General features: G+C 46.9%; 2 protein-coding genes across 2 annotated transcripts in view; one reads left to right on the top strand and one right to left on the bottom strand.

Moving 5' to 3' along the window:
* Window positions 1-7: 7 nt before the first annotated feature.
* Window positions 8-10,875, top strand: CSUI_002320 (atpase protein). The gene is made up of 13 exons (XM_068062522.1): window positions 8-534; window positions 1,419-2,103; window positions 2,745-3,051; window positions 3,690-3,934; window positions 4,430-4,675; window positions 4,835-4,969; window positions 5,648-6,385; window positions 6,919-7,134; window positions 7,572-7,773; window positions 8,042-8,133; window positions 8,918-9,157; window positions 9,898-9,967; window positions 10,352-10,875. The coding sequence occupies exons 1-13, from the start codon at window positions 29-31 to the stop codon at window positions 10,525-10,527; spliced, it is 3,858 nt and encodes a 1,285-aa protein (XP_067925514.1). The 5' UTR covers window positions 8-28; the 3' UTR covers window positions 10,528-10,875.
* Window positions 10,876-11,400: 525 nt separating this feature from the next.
* CSUI_002319 (cam cdpk) overlaps window positions 11,401-20,481 on the bottom strand; it is a 15,402-nt gene continuing 6,321 nt past the window's right edge. The window contains exons 5-14 of the mRNA XM_068062521.1: window positions 20,133-20,235; window positions 18,779-18,846; window positions 17,941-18,011; window positions 17,126-17,245; window positions 16,456-16,539; window positions 15,487-15,671; window positions 14,754-14,910; window positions 14,196-14,362; window positions 13,147-13,272; window positions 11,401-12,798 (exon numbers count right to left, since the gene is read on the bottom strand). Of these exons, the coding sequence (XP_067925513.1) occupies window positions 20,200-20,235 (36 nt within the window). The 3' untranslated portion in view covers window positions 11,401-12,798; window positions 13,147-13,272; window positions 14,196-14,362; ... (5 more) ...; window positions 18,779-18,846; window positions 20,133-20,199. The remainder of the gene's footprint in view (window positions 12,799-13,146; window positions 13,273-14,195; window positions 14,363-14,753; window positions 14,911-15,486; window positions 15,672-16,455; window positions 16,540-17,125; window positions 17,246-17,940; window positions 18,012-18,778; window positions 18,847-20,132; window positions 20,236-20,481) is intronic.

The following is a 20,481-nucleotide window of genomic DNA, read 5'->3' as shown; positions in this document are numbered from 1 at the left end:
TTGTTCTCCCCCCCCCCCCTTTGCCAAGATGAGGAAGCGCGTCGACGCTCGGGTGAAGGTTCTCGTGGAGAACTGCATCGAGTTACGCCATAGAGCGTTTTTCGTCATTATCGGAGATAGGGGATCAGAGCAGGTCGTCAATCTTCATTACCTTCTTCATCGTTTCCAGCCAGCTCATAAACCAACGGTGTTATGGTGTTATAAGAAGGACCTAGGGTTTTCATCTCATCGTAGAAAGCGAGCAAAGCAGCTGAAAAAGAAAGTTCAGAGAGGTCTTTATGATCCTAACATCGATGATCCCTTTGAGCTCTTTGTCTCTTCTACAGATATAAGATATTGCTATTATAAAGACTCCCATTCTGTCTTAGGCTCAACCTATTCTATGTGTGTTCTTCAAGATTTCGAAGCTCTCACTCCTAACATTCTATGCCGCACAGTTGAAACCGTACAGGGGGGAGGCATTGTCTGTCTTCTTCTCCGAAGCCTCTCATCTCTTCAACAGCTCTATGACCTAAGCATGGATATACATTCCAGGTAAAGAGATACACATTGATCCATCTACATTCTATCTATATATGTATGTAGGACCGGGCTTTGTTGGAGAGAAAGAAAGGGCTTATTCCTCTCTCTCACGTGCATCTCTCCCGTCGATGTTTCTCTTTCAATCTATATGACTTGCCTTCTATTCCTGTTTATCTTTCTATTATAAAGTAGAACAACATTCTGCTGGCGTAGATGTTAGCACCTCCAGCATCCCAGCAACCAGCTGAATTTTTCTCCTGCTCTTCGTCTCGTTTTGACCAAGGCAGATCGACCTGTCTGCTGCTATCAAACGAGTCTCTCGAAGTAGTAGAGTTTCCTTCCATGAACCTTCAATTGTTGTCGCTTGAGGTTGCTTTTCAACATTCCTCTGCGAACCCCTCCGCACTTGCGCCCGGTGGTTTACCCACCCCAGACAGGGAAAGATGGTAGAGAAAGCGGTGTGTTCTTGCGCTCCTGAGTTAGCAGTACGAAAGAGATATTGCCACTAGGACTTTCTATCACTACGGAAGTCACATGATCATCACAGATTTCTCCTCCTCAGACTCCCCAAACGCTTGTGGTGGTTGAAATGCTTTTTGTTTTATGTATGGTCGAAGAAAGTACTTTTGTGTTGTTGCTTTCCATGGACGCCTGTTCACTCAGTCACTCTTTGCCCTTATGTGAGCCAAGCCTCTCTTCGACGCTGAAGGACCGTTCAAGGAGCTACGCCTACGCGGGTGTCGAAACGTGCCTGTATACCTATGTATTTAAACGGCGTATAGACATGTGTGTACATGCATACATGTATAGGTGTACGGCGTAGATGGCCAGAGGACACTAAGGATGGTTGTGAGAGGTGAATGAATGTGTTTGCGTGTACTTGCTGTTCTTCTCAGGTTTAAGACAGAGAGATTTTCACAGATTCAACCTCGCTTCAATGAACGTTTTCTTCTTTCTTTAGCTAAGTGTCAGAATTGTCTGATAGTTGACGATGAACTGAATGTCTTACCTCTGAATTCCTTTGCCCAGCATATCGCTCCTCTCAAGAAAGGAAGCGGCTCTGCTGATGCCCTGGGCGAAGTCGAAGAGAATGAGGGGGGGGAGAACAAGAAGAAGAACAAGAAGAAAAAGGCTGAACAACTCGAAGCTCAAGCTTTACTAGCTCGACAAACAGAACAGCAAAGGAGGGAACTTCGCGAACTCCAGAGTCAATTTGCAGATACACCTCAGCCTGTAGGGTCACTAATGAACATGTGCGTCACCACGGATCAAGCTAAAGCGGTCTTAGCTTTCTTAGATTGTCTCGCAACTCAGCAGTCTTATAATAATCTCAACTGCAGAAAAGAAAGAACTGAAACCCCCGGGGAGACTAAGTCCAAGAGCTTTAGCGGAGGTGGAGGAGGTCGAGGTACAGCAGGTGGTCTCCAGCAGACATTTGCTCTAACAGCTGCCCGTGGCCGAGGAAAAAGTGCGGCTCTAGGACTCGCTGTCGCTGCGGCTGTTGCTTATGATTACTCAAGTATCTTTGTCTGTGCGCCATCAGCAGAGAATGTCAAAACGCTCTTTGATTTTCTCCTCAAGGTCAGCATATGCTTTCTCGACCGATGTATCTATCTATTCTATCGTAGAAAAGTTTTCATGTAACGGTGCTGCGCCATACGCGCTGTACAAGACCGTTTTGCCTCCTAAAATACTGCCGCTTTCTCTCCCCATTTCCTTCCATCGTAGGCAATACATCGAGTACCATACGGATGTTTGGACGCGTCTTTCATTGTCCGAACTCAGAACGGTTGCTTTTAGTTGGAGCCCTTTCTTCTTCGTGAACGTAATGAAGTTTGTTGGGAAGCCGCTCAGATACCCGCTGATAAGCCTATACGTATGGCAACCTAGAATTACAGAGGCGTTGCGACACCGGAAGAGTTAGTAGACTCGTGCGTGCGCTTCTCTCTGTTTTCTCTCCATGTGCTTTATCTGCGGATGCACATAGATAGGTACCACGCATACTTTGTAAGAGCACGGTATCCATGTATGACATCTATACAGATGTACATACCTGGAAACATGTACGTGCTTATACACGCATATATGTATATATATGAAGATGTATATATATATATATATACATACATCTTTATATGGATGTAGGAAGGGAGCTGATTGACATGACGTGGAGTGAACGTTCGAGAATCGTGAGCATGTTTACTTCTGTTGTGACACTACAGGGTCTAGGAGCCTTGGGACTGAAGGAACACACTGACTTTGATGTACACCGCGAAGATCCGTCGGGTGCCACTTCAGCCAATGCGTCTCATAGCAGTGGCCTCGGCTCCTCGTCAACAGGCAGCAGCAGTGACATGCACCAAAGAGGGTCAGGGAATCGTCTGATTACGAAAGTCACAGTTCGCAAACATCATCGGCAGACCGTCACTTTCATATCCCCTGACAAGCGCGATGGCCTGACACAAGCAGATCTACTTGTGGTGGATGAAGCGGCCTCCATTCCTCTTCCTCTGGTCAAGTCTCTCTTTGGTAAGGGGTTTGATGGTTGGGTCGGTGCTGGCAGTTTTCCTCACACTTGCATATCTTTACTGGGTGACATCAAGCTCCGCCACTGCTACGCGACCATCAATTCGCCGTGTGCATATGTCCCACACATGTGTCGTGTATGTGGATATGTGCCCACATGCCGAGACAGAGAGTTTCCTCGAGAGTATCCCCTGCGTTGAATTCGGTAGATTTTCCCTCCATACACTCCTACTGAGACGGGGTGGGTTGCGTAACGCCTATGGTCTCATGGTAGGGTAATTATTTGCTCACGAGGGGTACGACGCCGCGACCCATGCTGAGAGCGTCAGATGTGGCGGATCAGTCGCTGAAGAGGAGGAGGCTGTGCGCTACTGTGTATGTTGGTAGGGCACATGATGTCGACTTACGTATGCTCGCAGGGATCCCAAGGTGTTTCCCCGTTCCTCAGTACCTTACCCTGAAAGGACAGTCAGGCGTACGTCGAGATAGATCGCACTATGTTGGTCACAGCGAGATAACGTGTATGCGCTAATACCGCTATCCATCATTTTCCAGCAGAGAGACGCCGTCGTTGCTTTTCGACTACCTGGCGAGTAGTTATAGCTTCAGACTTCCTTGTGAGACCCATGTGCTGCTATCAGGTCCATACGTGGTCTTACTCTCGTCAACGGTGAACGGCTACGAAGGTACTGGTCGGGCTTTGTCTCTGAAGCTCATTCAAGACTTGAAGCAGAACAAATTTGCGTCTTCCTCTAGCTCACCACCCCGGACTCTAAAGGAGTTGACGTTAAGCACTCCTATCCGTTATTCGGCAGGGGACGGTGTCGAGGCTTGGCTACATGATCTACTATGTCTCGATGCAACGGAACCTATGAAGCTCAGTGAGGTAGGACCGGATCTGCGCTTCTGACAGCAGCAAAGCGTGTATGGACACTACCAAGTAGAGTCGTGCTCTGAAGATTTAATGATATACTTGATACTTTCTGCTGACTCTACTGATATACCGATACGAGGGTGAGCGTTGAGACAAATAAAGGAATGTTTCATCTGCCTCAGAATCCATACACGGATAAAGGTTGGGATCCATGGTATAGTTTTTGTCAGTCGGCTTCTACTTACACAAAGAGCATCGCCAAAGAAATTAGGGTTTATTTTTCTCTGTAGATCGGTAAGGCCTTGGGTACAGGTTGAGGCAGGACATGTGCGCGAGCAGGGGGGGGGGTTCAATCCTCGCTTCCGTTCTGTATAGACCATCATGTGTATCTATGTTTTCCTAGGTTTATTATGTGTCCCTCCAGAACCAGCTGTAAGCGTATTGTCGTAAAGAAGCAAAACCATTTACACTGGAGGGTTGTCTGCGACGTTTCGACTTCTTTCTCAGGCTTCTCTTCCTCCGGCTTCAAAGTGCCGGCTGTATCTGGTCAACAGAGATGCGCTCTTTTCATACCACGAGGCGTCCGAGGCATTTCTTCATGGCCTACTTTCTCTCTTTGTTTCTTCTCACTATAAGAACACGCCTAACGACCTGATGCTCATGGCAGATGCTCCTGCTCATCTCCTCTTCGCCTTCCTTCCTCCTGTTGATGAACACACAGATACAGTCCCCGACATTTACTGTGCTATCCAGGTGAGACAGGAAAAAGACTTCGCCGGTCGTCAGGTTTCACGCTTCCTCTTCCCTCTCTGTGTCGTGTAGGTAACAATATAAGCGGTCGCGGTGCGTTTTCAGATCTTCTTCAGCTTTTACAAGAAAAGATCTACTGTGTTCCCCAACTTCTGTCTGCAGGTCTCCGTTGAAGGTGCACTGTCGCGACAGGCCATCCAGCAGGCACTCGGCAGAGGGTTAAGACCTTCCGGGGACCTTTTACCGTGGACTCTTTCGCAGCAGTTTGTTGACGAGGATTTCGGATCTCTTACTGGGGTGCGTACACCAAAGGGAGACAGGCGAGGGGTTCATGCTGAAGTGACAAGTTTCAGGAGTACATCGGGCACGTTTCGAGGGTTCGACTGTGCATGCTATCGCATTGTATCCCATTCTCAGGATCTATGTGAAGCATATACCTATCGCGCCTGGGTCATCTTTTTGCCATGGTGGCCACATACTCTCGTTAACTTACGTGAGCAAGACATCGCTTATGACCATACCCGTACTACCACTGCCGCTCCTTCTGAGGTTCCTTCTATGGGATCGCGGTGCAAAATCTACTATGTTCACGCCATATGACACATCCACTGTCTCTTGCCTGAACTAGTTAGATGCTTGTAGACATGTATTTGTCCTCGAAGATGAAGACGTCTTCGGTCAATGCTGATCGAGGTCACGTGTTCTTCCAGGGCTGCACGTATAGGCTCTCGGCAGTACACTCCGCTCTCCCATATGTTCTCCTCTCTGTATTTCACGGCGATGCGTTCTTTCTACAGAGCTATGTCTCCATAAACCTACGGGTCTGAACTTAGAAGGGAGGGTGTGTATAAATCTGAGTTGGGGTGGTTTCTTTGTCTAGTTAGCTCATGTTGTAGAGTTCTTTAGTTCTTTCTAGGCCTCGAAGAAGGACACCTGGTGCTGGATATCATATACCTGTGAGTTTCTGCTTCTTAGGTGCGAGTCGTCCGTGTCGCATGTCATCCTTCCCTTCAACGTATGGGTTATGGAAGTGCTGCGTTGCAGCAGCTAATCGATTTCTTTGAGATGAAAGGATGTAGCATCGAGGAACCCGATGCAGTGAAATCTTCACTCTTAGCTGCTGAAAAGAAAGGCGAAGAGGGAGCTGAAGAAGAAGAAGATGAAGATGAAGACGAGGAAGAGGAACAAGAAGATGATGAAGAAGAGGGAGATGGAGAAGAAGAAGAGGAAGAAAGTGTTACTTCCAGGAAGAAGGGGAAACATAGGTCGAAGACAGCATCAGACAAACCGGCGACACCAACATCTTCGGAAGATCAGGCTTCTTCTCCGTCATCTGCATTCCTATCTTCTCTATCTCGAAAATCTCTTAAGCCACGTCCCGCACCACCTCTTCTTTCTCCATGTAGCTCTACTCTTCCTGACTTTCAGATTGACTATTTTGGTGTCGCCTTTGGTCTGACTGCACAACTCTTCCGCTTTTGGAGTCGTAAACAGTTCGTTCCGGTGTATATACGGCAAGTTGCCACAGATGTTACAGGCGAATTCAGCTGTATCATGCTTAGACATGCTGCCCTGCCGTCGCGCAGTACAAAGAGAGATGTCAAAGAGAAAAACAAGGACAAGAGTGCTATCAATGGAACGGACGATGATGCCTTGATGAAGAAGAACCTATGGCAAGGCATTGATATCACAGGCGGGAGCACTGACAAGGAAGTATGTCTGAACAACGCACAGAAGAAAGGGAGAGACCGAAGCCAAAGTGAAAACAGAACATCTCTCCGTTGTTGCTAGATCTTTCTTGGGTATTGTCTCACTTGGACCAAGAGACGGACGTGATGTATTTTCACTGACTATGTATATACATATTGCTTTGTCTATACATACACACTACTTACTATGTACAATATAAACATCTATGTAGTCTTCATGTATACGTAGTTATATGTATATACATGGTCGTGTGTAGGTGCATCGCGATGAATGCTTTTTGCACCTCTTGTCTCACCGCGGCACTCGCGTTCTGCGTTTCTTGGTTTCTCGATAATAAGGAGGGACACTACAGTGATTGGACTACCTCTCAACACAGTGAAGATACCCATCTCTCTGTCCGTATTTTCTTTCCTTCAGTGCCTCTATGTTATATATCTCACCATGGTAACGACGTGCAAACAGCTTTATAGGTACACCAATCTCCAGCTTGTGAGCGCGCTTCGGCATTGCTGTCTCCCCTTTCAATTTGCTTCCAGTTCATCGGCCGCGCGGACGGATCGTGGCTCTTCGCCTTCGCTGCAGATTTCCGCTCGCGTTTCCTTCAGCTTCTTGGCGGCCCGTCCTTTCGATTTCTACCTGCATCTCTCGCCCTCTGCGTGGTCAACAGCACTCGGGCTCCCGCAGCGAACAACAATCCAGATGGACAAGAGGGCAGTCATTCTCACCTTCATCCTAAAGTCTCTCTTTCCAATGTAAGTATCGTTGTTTTGCTTCCAGTTCGGCTCTCCGCAAATGCTTGCTCTTTGCTGCTGCCTTCATACATGTACATGTCTAGTGAAAGTGTCTCTCTGTAGAAACCGAGAACAAGTGGTGACTGCCCTGGGGACGGGCGTGTTGAGTACGAGCAGGGAATGTGTGTCTAGCATGCTTGGTTTATGAGAAGCTTAGCAACGAATTTCAAGCTTCTCCCAGGGTCGTTGCGGGGTATCACTTCCGTGAAGGCACGCGATGCTCAAGTGACTTCTTGTTTCTCTCACCTCTCCAGTTCGTGGTCGTTGATGTCGAAAGGCGGGTGCTTGGCGAGACCTGTCTGGGCGGCCGTGCATTGTCCAGTTACATAGAAAGTCCTTTTCGCTAGGATGAGAGCTCATAAGTGTTAAGCGCATGTTCTTTGCTTTTGCTCTGACAGCTCCCTCACTTCTTGTCCTCTCACGACCTCCTACGGCTACGGCACTACGCCAAGCAGCTGGCGGATTTGCCTCTCATTCTTGATCTTCTTCCGGTTATTTCGTCCCTCTTCTTCAGTGAACGCCTTTCTCAACCCGATGGAATTCAGCTTTCTCATCTCCAGCAAGCCATACTTCTCGCTGTAGGAGCTCAAAAGAAGACTCGTAAGTTCCCACAAGGCCCTTGAAGATTTCGTCCCACCCTGTAGCTGACATGTACGTATGTACTTCTCCTAGTTAGCTCGGAGAACCGTACCAGGAGGACGGCCTTGCCTAGGTCTGTTCTAGGAACAAGCCACGTATATAGCCCTGGTTCAATGAAGGCTCCAGCACTCCAAAATCTTGTTGCTGTCTCTTTTTCTGTCGAAGGGTATCTACATGCATGCACGATAGCCTGAAGCCTCTTTCTTTTATCTCTGAATGCTTCAAACAGCCGACTGCATCGCCGCGGAATTCAACATTCCTCCCAACCAGACCCTCGCTCTGTTGAACAAAACCATCCATAAGTTCGTCTCTTTCTTCCAAGTAAGGAAAGGCAGAGGCGTGAGACTCATAATCTGTGAGAGGCAGAGAAAAGGGACAGGAGGCGGGGAGCCCGAGGGGCGACAACCAGGTACCCATATAGTCTTTACTGTGCTTGTGTTAGAGAGTTTTTCGAACAGGAAGATGATAATGTGCATGAATTGCGCGATTAACAGAGGCATTCTTTTTTGAACTCTTTGTTCGATCTTTCTGCACTGATACAATAGGATGCTCGCCCATTCTTTTAGGTATCGCGAGTTTCGTATCTCATTCGATCAACAGGGAGTCCGGGGCAAAAACACGACCTCAGAGCTGGCCACAGTCTACAGATCTGGTAGGGGGCTCCTCAGCTGTATGTACATCATCCGGTTTCTTGTAGTTCCCTTGCGTGAGGATGGCCGTGATTGTCACACACATTTCGTAGGTCGTGAAGAACGAGGGGATATACAGGAGCGTTAACAACGAGAATATCACACAGAGAGCCGTGACAAACCGAGATTCATTTTTACAAGACTACTCTCCGGACATTCATTCTTGTGACCAGCCCCGGCTTCCCAGGCCCACCGACCCGGTTCATGCCCTCCTGCATTTATCTGTATCCCTCTGGACGCGGGTATCTACCCATTTACGCACCGTATGGTGGTGTGTAAGGAGACTTCCTACCCATCATACAAATATAGGCAGGAGCAGCTTTGAATCGGGTGAGAGAACACCTGGTGGTGTTCAGTCGAGGGTTGCGTGTGAGTGAAGTGTCATGAAAAGTGCGCCTTTCTGTTCGGCGTTACAGAAACTACAAGAAGAGCGAGCTGAAGCAGAAGTAGATCAACAGTGGGGTGCGCCTTCTAGACGTTTAGTGGTTGAGGGCGGAGGTGGTTTACTAGGAGAGCTTCCTGACCAGAGTTTCGCAGATGAACTCGCTGCAGGAGCGAAGGAGGTCAAGAAGCAACAAAAGATGGAGCTTAAAGACCTCTTGAATGCTTTAGGCGGTGAAAAGGCATTGAAGGCAAGTACATACGTTATGTATCACGTACACCCTGTTCCTAAGCATAGAAACATGTTCGGTCGTCGGGAGATGAATCTTCTTCTTGTTGCATCTTACCGGGGGATATACGTATATATGTGTGGAAGTGATCTGGTTAGTCAATAGCAGTCTAAAGTGACATGTCTGCCCACCACGTAGCTTCAGAGAAAGCGTTGGAGCCGCTGTGTATGAGGACGATCGGCAAGCCAATAGTCTCCCTCATGTTGTAAGTGCTTTGAATATGGAAAGACACATACACCATAACAATATATACAACTATCTTGACCCCCGTCTTCTTGACATACAGTCTTTAAAGTATAGAAAGATACTTGTACCTACCTACCTGCCTGTGCGTCAGCCTCTCAGGTGATTGGGCCAATTGTTGCTGAGGCGCCTCTATGCGATAGAGACTCATTACATCTTGAGTTCTCTTGTTGTTCATATCCCATGTGCGTTGGTGCCTGCTGATCGCCCGACACATAGGCCGATCCTTGCATACTAGCGATAGTGGTACGGATAATGGAATGTAGGACATTTCAGTGTTGTGTGGTATGGCTCAAATATGTCAGCTCATCATAGGCGTAAAAGCTCTGTCTTATTGAATAGAGATCCTGTGAGACCTCAGCATGCATGCGTGCCATCGCACTTCTTCTCTGCTTGGTCATAGAGAAGCCGAAGGAGCGCTTCTTGTTATCTCTATGTTTAGAGAAACACGAAGTCATCGTCTCATGCTTCTACCTTTTCAGGAGCATTCAATGGATGCTTTCACGGACGCCGACTTCGACGAAGCTCTCCGAGGTCGTCGTCACTCCAAAGGTGAGAGAGAGTGTGAGTTCCAGTTGTCCATGGAGTGCACGTTCTTCACATGATAAATCACCCCTCTAGTCAGCAGCATCAGCTAGCTAGCAGATGAGCTCACCTCCTGTGAAGCAAGTCCTAGGAGGAGCAGCTGTACGTATAGAAAGAGGATGAGGGGACGACAACTCCGTAGTATGTATCGCGTTGTATATGTCTTTCTATACTCGAAAGGATTGTGCTGACGTGTGTCCGGATCTCAGATGACTGAGGCATTCATGTGACGCCTATGATACGAGATAGCGAAAGGAACAAGACCTGTATTCAGGAGTTTTTTACACGCATCATGGATAGCAGCATTTCCAAGTGACAGCGTCACTCTTCTGTCTTTTCTGGATTTCTTAGGCTCAGCGGTCCTGTCTCTGAAGAAGAAGGCAAAGCCAACAAGCGAAGGAGTGGGCGAAGAAGGAGACTATGAAGGTCAAGCAAAGAAACGGATGAAAAAGACGAACGGGGGGCCAGGGCCTTCACAGAATGGACTTCCTTCGAAGAAAAAACATAAGATCTATGCTGACCGATAATATGCGTGAAACATACCATGGTAACATAAAGAAGATATCTTTCCTCCTGTGAGGATCTATCTGTCTACGTTTTCTTTCCCGTCTTTCGAAGTCCTGCATAGCGGGTGTTTCGGCTTTTACACCTTTCCACAACTTTTTTGTCTATATCTCCCTCTTTCGCTACGCTCTGACTTCTGTTTCTATGAAACTATCGCAACCAAGGTGTGTGTCTGGACAGCCAAACGCCATCCCACTTCGGTGGTAGAGCGAAGATTGACTGACTCATGTGACAATGGTGTGAGTTCTTCTATCAAGGAACTCGTTATTTTTTTTGAATTCTTGTTCGTCGAAGCTGTAGTTACACTGAAGGAAAGGCACCTTGCTAAAGCTTCTTTGAAGTCGGAGCGCTGCCCTTCCTCCCCTCCCTCTCACTGTATATACTAGACATCAATCCACTATGTCTATAGCGACGCTTGAATCTCGCCAGTCAGCGAGACGCCCATGTCCCTCTCTCGTCTATAGCAATTACGCACAAAATTCTCTTCAGAGAATGAGAAAAACAAGGGGTGTTTCAAAAAACTTGACGGCGAGTGAAAAGAGTTCACCGACAAAAAACAAGATTCAGGAAAACACGTTGGCCGGGCGCTCAAAAATTTGGCGTTTGTAGCACGGCCACCTGGACAGCAGCTGCATGAAAACGGAGACTGGGGAAGGGGGGAGGAGAGGAGGAGGAGGAGAAGGGGGGGGGTAGACGGGCAACGGCACAAATGAGATGGATAAAGACAGGGCGGCGATCCTCATACAGAACGCGTTCGTGTACTCGTCTCACGTCCTCAGAACATCGTTCGGAATGTATGGAGATTCTAAAAATAGGGTTGGCTGAAGAATCAAAGAGCCTCCATTCATTCAGTCAATGCAGCAGCTAATAAAAGCAACACAAGTGTTGTAGACACATGCAAACTTTGCTACAAGCGTTCATGCATGAACACGTCAAGGGCCTTCCTTGTCCTCGTTTGTGTTCATTGAGCGAGGCCGGCAAACAGAGTCAAATGCGGAGAGTGGCTTTGAACAGACCCAAACAGATGACGACGATAGCGAAAGAAGAGGTCCCGACAGACGGCCGCCTGTACGTGGCAATGCATGCATGCATGCTGCACCCTCCCGGGAAGTGGCGTCACTATTTTACTTACTTACGTATGGATAGAGATATGTGAAAACACAATGTCTAGAGTAAGTAAGTGAAAATACAAAGGAGGAACATATGGCTTGCTATACAGAATGGCGGTGAAAACGAGGGGATGACACCCTCACCGATAACCGCAATCGCGCAATGCGTAGACCCGTTTGTCTCCCTGAAAAAAAGAGCTCTTCGGTGCGCACAGTCGTGAAGCCTCGTATCTCTCCAGAGCCTTCCATGCTCCACAGAACTTATTGAAATGAAGAAATCTAAAGGGCATTCCGAGAGACACAGAATCTACCAGCGTGTCGCATTTTGAATGTTTCACCAACTGTACCGGCCACTCCATTCACATGCAGAGAGTTCTCTAGTTTGACAAGATGTATGATGACACAACACAAGCAGTACTAATAGTAGTAGCACTTGGAGACAAGGTACACCCTTCCCTAGCTCAACAGACAGAATTTAGGGGGGGCGACGAGGCAAAGAGGTGCATATCTCGTTATATGTATATAGATATAGAACATTATGCTGGATGTGATGTTAGAGTGCCCTTGTTTTCAGTCAGACTCCAGTCCACTGTAGCTATTGGGGTACGAAAAGGCATCATTTATGTATGGACTGAGTCCCTGGGTAGTTATCATCGTTCCCTGCTGTGATGGAGAAACTGAGGGTGGGTGAGAATACAAAGCGGGCGACTAGACATATGCGTAATAAGACGAAATACATGTGTACATGCGTGTACACACAGGGTCTGTATCAAGTCTTGCCTAAGAAGACACGCTTTGACTTTGATGCCAGGAGAATACACCTGAAACCACGTATGTGCATTCTATCTGTCTTCTCTAGGTCACTCGGGAGCGGTGCATGCAGAGAGAAGACCAGCTAGCTGATTCCCAATCGAGTTCTCATAGCCGGTGACGAATGTTCCAAGACTTGAGGAGTCTTGACTTCCTCAAGTCCTTCCCAAGCCATGGAGAGGGAGGCGGCATGACGAGAGTACTTTCAAGTCTAGGAAGGCTGTGCAAACAAGCAAGAAGAGATCTTGTAGACGACGCTTTAGGCGATCAGGTTTCATCTTGGCGCATGTAGGCTACGAACTCATCCCAGTCGATCTGAATAGACAACACACAGCACAGGGCAAGCAGAAGATAACATACATGATCGTGTTAACAATCTACGGGTCAAAAGACAACGGAGGGCGGGGGGAGTCATTGGATGAAAACACCGCCTAGCTCTGGGTGAAAGACACAAGTAACCTGGAGACATGAAAGCAGCAACTGTAAAGAAGAGAACGGCTAGGCATCTCTACGGAAACACACCTGTAAGGAAAAACACAAGGCAAAGCTATATCATACCCTCTGATTTCATAGGAAGTACGCAACCATACAAGGATGTACCCCTTCCCTGCCCCTCTTATCAAGGTAAGATACTCGACAGACGAATCGATCCAGTTGCCATACCAAGCCATCGCCGTTCTTATCCATCTGAGCCACGAGCTCCTCCATGTCCTCTTCAGGAATGAGTTTATTGTCATGTCCGAGAACCATATCGCAGAATTCACGAACCGAGATCTTCCCATCTCCGTCCTGAAATAAGTGCATCATCACACATGCACACTAAGGTCATGCATTCCAAAGAAATACCACTTCTTCTCTGAATGACAAGACAACAGACATACCGTAGGCAGATCGGGCTCATCACACTCCCGCTGCTTGCACTGGCACCAGCTGTGTCTTCTCAAGTGTGGTATTATCCAGTGCTAGCCAGACACGCACGGCGTGATCGACTGCTCCCCAGACACCGACATCAAACCACAGGTGGGAAGTTTACAGACACTTTCACGATTCGTCAGAAAAAGACCAAAAGCATTCCTTTCACACGGACACTGTAGCAACCAATCCCGCCGAAAGAAAGAAAGTCACACTGTGCTGTACAATCTAGCTGCAGTGAAAACGCTGTCCGTCTTATCTGGACGACTGCCTTTCCCGGGAAGACTGATTGATGAATGACTGCATGCCGAGACACAGAATCGGTTCTAACACAGAGGAGGAGGCGTCCATTCACGAGAAGGTAGGTACGCAAAAATGATTCACAAACTGTTTATAACAGTGCTGCCGACGTGTGTATGCGTCGTGTATGTACACCACCCGAAACCGCCGTCACACTCAGACGATTCTTCTGTGCTGCATGTAGCTAGGTGGAAGTTGCATCATCTATTAGACCCTACACAAAGAAAGAATAACGTAGAACATACTTCGACAGGCAATTACCTATGAATGCACACTGACTGAATCATGTACCCTCATCCTCTCTGCTTCCTCCGTATTCCATCTATCTAAATCTCTTGCCGGTAGTACACACACACAGTCAATCCATTTGAAGATATTTCTGTCCGTAGAGACAGAAATATCTTCACGTGAAGAGCATTCTACAAACGTCACGAACGAACGTGAGAATAGAGAGAAACAAAACAGAGGCTTATTCATCGCTTACGAAGAAGCGGCATTACCTTATCGATCTTTTGGAAAGCAGTCCAGACAACGTTGAGCTCCGTTTCCTGCCATGAGTAGCAGGCGGCCAAGAACTCTGTGTAGGACACGTTGCCCGAGTCATCGACATCAATCGACTGTAGAATCCGATTGATATCCCACCTCGCGACTCCAGCTTCCAAGAGCCCTGTTATCGAATCACACCGACATGAGCCCATACACAGAGATATACAACGAGCATACAAGACTCATCATCTCAGTATACACCACTCTTAGAAGGCAATACACTCAAAGCAGCTGATAAGAGTGACAAAACTCTCACCTAGTAAGAGCAGATTCTCTCTGAATGAGTGATGAGATCAGATACATGATCGGTATTTATCAAGCAAAAGCTGGAAGTCCCCTCTTTCCTTCTCCTACGCACCACAACCTTCACCACCAGCCTCCTGTCCCAGCTTGGGACTGAGAGGAAAACGAGCTCTAGCTTCATAAAAGTGCTGCCCAAATCACTCTCAGAAAAGCCTAGGTTACACACTTATGTGTAGGTTAAGAGAGAAGCAATGAATCAACGTTCATACCTTCTGTGAGTTCTTGATGGGAAAGCAGACCATCTCCATTCTTATCGAGCTGACGGAAGATCTGATTGATATGACGGATCTGTTGTCCCGTAACGTTCAATTGATGTGCCATCAAGTTCACCAGGGCATTCTTCAAATGACTCTGTCTCATATATCTCTGCAGTCCAAGGAAGATACAGTATTCACTCCACCTCAAGCAATAGAAGACAAGGTACCTATTACTGACGAGGGGGGGGGTGTAGGTGAAATCTTTAACACACACGAGAAATATACATGCCGAAGGTCAATAATAATGAGGGAACAATACAGCTCCTGAGAATGAGGAGGACAGGGATGCAAGACGGCGTTCTTTCACTAGAGGCTGCATCAACAAGAAGATTCCCAAAAGATTAAGAAGAAGAAGAACGAAGGGACTTTCAGACAACCATACCACAAGACACCTCTGTTCATCTAGGCTTCACCCCACGACAAATGAGGAAACGTCATGCTCTATGCTCAAGTGCCCACTCCCAGAAGTGTATATTTATACATAGACACTAGTGTGGCAACGAATGTATGCGCGCATACACACATGTATATACGGCTTACCTGTACACATATACGATCTACTCATATGTATGTATGTATCTACGCGTGTGTACTGCATAAATGTAGGGACAGACATAGCATACCTGAGAACCTCTACCATTTGCGAGCAACAGGGTGATAGAGATTTGGGGTGGAGGCTACGTACCTTCATGTTTTCACAAATGAGGGGTGAGATCTGAAGCTCACGAGTATTGGCTTGCTTGAACCATTCATGCTTAAGAATCTCCGATGCACTAGGCCTCTGGTCCGGGTCTTTCGTAAGCATCTTTTTGATCAAGTCGATAGCTTCAGGAGTCAAATGATGGCACTCCTTTTCATAGTTCGGTTCCTCTGAGATATCAGTCAGCGCACGTTATACAGACATAGAAGTGCGTTTGCTTATATCTTCTCTAGTCGTTTTACACTACGCATGTTCTTCATGACTCCAGATTCATCCCGGATGAAGTCGTGATTGAATATCAGCTAGCAAAGCTCTATAATAAGCGAGGCCGACGTCACACCCTCATACAATTTCTAACGATGAATGCAACTCTCTCGCATTCTTCTCCTCTTCCTGTTCTTTAGATGACCCTCTTGTTGTTCTTCTCTCTCTTTGTTTCATCACGACTGGAGTGCTTTTACTTTCTCTCATTAACTACGTCCAGGTTTTTCGAAAGAGCACTTCAAATATACACGAAGAAGCCGTAAGGATACCATGAGACAAATCGTAACGGGAATCGCATAGCGCTCCCTTCTGTGCCTCATCGAATATTCCCTCACGTGGTGCATGCAACGCAATTGAATAGAACGCGACCAACTGCTGGTCCAATCTGCAACGGAATCGTATCAAATACCATTTGTGTAAGTATGACTAGACTTTCTTACAGCTGCTTTTTGAGAGGCAAACACAATGAAAGCTCTAGCCTTTGAGATCCGGAATGTCCCTGCAAATACTTCAGATGTACCTAGAGTACCAACTAACTAACTCTCTGTTCTCGACAACGGAAGTGAAGCCTATAATACGACCGTCAACGAAGGAAACACAAATATCATCGATAGTCGGATAGAAAAGACAACTACTAGGCCTCCTTTCACTTCAATATAAAAGGCAGATGGAAGCACGTCTAGAACATACCATAGGTGACTTTATGCTGAACTTCTTCTAAGCTCGTCCCGTTGAAAGGCAGACATCCAGAAAGAAGGAAATACAGCACGACTCCTGTAGATTCATTACATACAAAGAAGAAACGACAAAGGCGACTGAGACTGTGTATACACTAATGATATCCAAAGAAACGACGGGAGAAAACACCCCAAACAAGGACTTATCACTCTCTATAGAGACGGACATGACGAAAACTCTCGTGAACAGACGTCCCGCCTCTGAGAGGAACTGAAGGCTCATAGACAGAAGGTGTTTCTCTCAATCAAATAGCTGAAAAAGAACAGGAGTGAAGGTTTCTGCGAAGAAGGAAGGCGAGAAGATCTAGGCATGTTGGCTAATACCAGCTACGCAGATAGTCTTTCACGCCGAAGCCCAACAATGATATCAAGCATCTTCTCCAGTTGAACGATGCTCCAGTAGAACCTAGTCGAAACACTTTCCTGCATGTCTCTGTCATGCCTCCTACAGGAGAAATACTTCATTCTGGAGTCTCACAACGCCTTAGCACAAAGAGAAAAAGAAAGCCCATGAACCAACGACTTATGAATAGAGCAGTAGCTTCTCTATAGATAGATAGATAGATAGATAGGTCGTTTGCTGCCCGCAGGAATGTTTACCTTGAACTGCTCGAGTGTCTTACCTGCTGACCAGATGTCACACTTGATCGTGACGTCTCTTTGAAAGACTTCAGGAGCCATATATAAGGCTGTCCCTGCAGCATTCTTACTCCTCTTATCACTCTTGAATAATTCAGCTAAGCCTGAGATAAACAGAGCCATCGTGGTATTTGAACGGAGAAAACGGCTTGAATAAAAGAATTTAATACCGTTCTCTAGCACACACGTACCCATCCGGAAGCGGTATCTGACTGAAGTATATATATAGGAAACCAGGGCTGACGAGAAAGACAGGAGCGATCGGTCGTCTCCGCGGACAACGAAGTAGAGAAAAACGCACAGCAAACACACGGCCCCGGGTGCGCGGCTTCGACATATGCAGTGTCTTTGCACCTGTAGATGGGTGTGTGCGGGTGGTGTCCTTACTATAGTATCTGTATTCCATGGGACAGAGATAGAAAGATATCGTCCTATGTAATACTAACGAATGCAAGAACTACTACCTTTCCAGATAGTTGAGTTCTTAACTCAACTATCTGGAAAAAAAACGCAAGACCGGAGACCACTGGCGACGTGTCTGTAGAGAAACCGAACTATTCCAAAAGAAGCGGGAGAGGAGGTGATGAGGTGAGGCTCTACGAGAGCGACGGCTTCTGGGTATCTTGTTCTCCATCGTCGTTATCTCATGAAGAGAAAAAGAAGTAGATCTATAATTGCAACGTCTTTGCTTCTCTCTCTGAACTTTCGGTGCACACCCACCGCTGCCATCCGACTTCTTATGTTTGTATGCGACAAGAAGTCGTCTCTAGCACAGCGACGAGACGGCTAACAAACCTACCAAAGTCAATGATCTTGATGGGCGACTGTGGCGATTTATCCTGAAATAAAACATTCTCCGGTTTCAAGTCTCTGTATACACATACATGCCAGCAAGCATGGCGAAAGAAGTATCAGCGAGATCATAGACACATTTAAAGCCACACAGACGATGAAGACGGGGAGCGTGGATGAAATGCATTGTACCTCTTTCTGTCACTGATTCACTCTATGGATGCGTGTCTCTACTTTCACAAATACGGACACTTATCATCTATATACTTCGGTCGGTATCTTCCATACTTCTCCTTCTTCTTCAGAACATCGTGTACGAAAAAGGCTTACACAGTGCTATCACTACCACGAGCAAAAAGCAAGCACACCAGACACGTGTCCATAGTACATATGTGTCTCCACCTGTCTCCTCCTAGTGTACGGAGATCATCAACGCCAAATGAGTGAAACGAAACAGAGGGCGAAAAGAGTCTTCCCTTCTGCTTATACTTGAGCTCTATGCAGAGATAACAGAACGGCAGAATGGAGATCGCCCTTCCACTGCTTCGTTAGAAAATACATGTGAGCAAGGAAACTGACGACATATCTATCCTATCTCTGATCGATACCCAAGGCAGGTACATGCATGCGCCAAGAAAAACGCAAATTTCCCGAGCAGGTAGCTTCTGCTCTGCCACCTATTTCCGCATGTGAGGTGTATCGATTTCTATGTAGCACTAAGGCGAAATCAAAACGTCCACGACAGGTACTCAAGAGAAGAGAAGCAGAATCAGACCACGCTCCTACGGAGACAGTCCTCACTCTAGAGAAAATAGTGAGGCATTTTATTGTCGAGCATCTCTTACTTATGAACGACATGCTGAGAATGGAAATATGCCAAGGCATTCATCATCTGCTTCATGAGCTCCGCCACCTGTCCGAGACAACAAAAGAGACGTGAGAATTGAGCGATTAGGAAAGGTGGCGGGAATGCGTCCCGATTCAACGCACTCGGCAGATCTCGCCGGCTGGCTAGACAAATGAGTAGTCAGTAGACATTAGCAACGAGTTGCTCGACACTTCAACACGGCAGGCAGTACATGTATACACAGGAAACAGCAAACGGAGTATAGCTAAACCATTTGAACATAGTCGGGTCAGTACTCAAGTCTCATATATGTACAGATTCTTATGTATAAGTGCATATACGGATCGACATATACCCATGGGCAAGTCAGTCCTGTCTCTAAGTTGGTCAGCTAAGTACATTCTCTCTATTACAAAGTCGACTCAAATACGAACCCTCACACAGTGACGCAGTCTCTGTTGGGACAGATGCATGCCTTGTCTGTCTCTTACTCCTCCCTACACGAAAGTAGGTACCGCCGTTCTACCGGAAACATCGAGTGAGGGGCCAGCGAAATGAGCCATACAAATCATCATCATAATAGTACTAGTCATAGTCATAGCACGAACGACAATAGTCATATGAATCCTACCAGTACTACTAGCAGTAGTCATAGTAGTAGTAGTAGTGGTGGCAACACTACCAATTCCCATCTTAATAGTCACCCCCCTACTACAACTACTAGTAATACTAGTAACAAGACTGCTGCTGCTACTGCTACTCCTCTTCCTCCTCCNNGGGGCCAGCGAAATGAGCCATACTTCAGTATCTTTCTTTGCATGCACTTGCTATACATATCAACGGGACTGTGAAAACACCCCGGTCCCCCCCATATATCCATATATCCTGCCTTCTATGACACATGTTCCTTCCATCACGGCGCAGACGTAGGAGCAGTATTGTATTACTGAGGTTTCCTCAGAGGAGGTGGCTGTCGTGATGCGTTCCATAAATGCCGTGCTCTCGTCATTCAATTTGTTCGAGCCCTCTCGCCATTGCCCTGCCGTATAGTCCCTCATGAGGTATATAGTGTGTGTACGTGTATGCCATGCACCACTGTAGCTCACAAACCCCCAGGTGTTCTCGTACTTCCCCAGGTGACAAGAGGATAGACAGGCTCTCGTCTTGCTTCTCCCTGGCGGAATTGTCCCCTGCCTATGTGTGAAAGAAGAAGATGAGAACATCCTCAGTTCAGAATGCAACAGTAGACTACGAGGACCAACACACGGCTATGGCTGAAGGACAAGCGGGTGCTGAAGGCTTTGTTTTGCGTGAGCTAACAGTAAGGTACGTTTTTTCGCAAGACAACTTACATAACGCTCACTAAGCGATTTGCCTCTCGCTTGAGCGGACACAATGCGCTCTAGTAACTCGCCTCCTTCACACGTTCTGCACGAGAAGAGAACACCCAGATATGTGGAAAACAGATGTATGAAAACGTCTATTCTTCTCCGTGACACTCTTGCAAGAGTTCTATGCTGACCACAGAAGCTGTCATACCAGACAAATCAAACACAGTGAAAGATTATGCATGCTGTACATACACTGCAGGTGCGGGTAATCGCATGAGAGCTACTGAGGTCCCACATGTTGTTCCCATTGACTGGGACATACACACTCGGGCTATCTATAATCGCACCCTAGTAGATAGATAGATAGATA

This window comes from Cystoisospora suis (assembly GCF_002600585.1).
Source record: "Cystoisospora suis strain Wien I chromosome Unknown contig_980, whole genome shotgun sequence".
In the NCBI taxonomy this organism is placed as follows: Eukaryota; Apicomplexa; class Conoidasida; order Eucoccidiorida; family Sarcocystidae; genus Cystoisospora; species Cystoisospora suis.
The sequence above is the reverse complement of the archived record's forward strand: the minus strand, read 5'-3'. Positions and strand labels throughout refer to the sequence as shown.

What these genes read in the sequence shown, in the direction of transcription:
- CSUI_002320 (XM_068062522.1), top strand. Translation starts at nt 29, where the DNA reads ATGAGGAAGCGCGTCGACGCTCGGGTGAAGGTTCTCGTGGAGAACTGC. An exon ending in AGCATGGATATACATTCCAG is followed by an intron (nt 535 to 1,418) that starts GTAAAGAGATAC and finishes TGTTCTTCTCAG; the next exon opens with GTTTAAGACAGAGAGATTTT. An exon ending in GCGGGAGCACTGACAAGGAA is followed by an intron (nt 6,386 to 6,918) that starts GTATGTCTGAAC and finishes ATTTGCTTCCAG; the next exon opens with TTCATCGGCCGCGCGGACGG.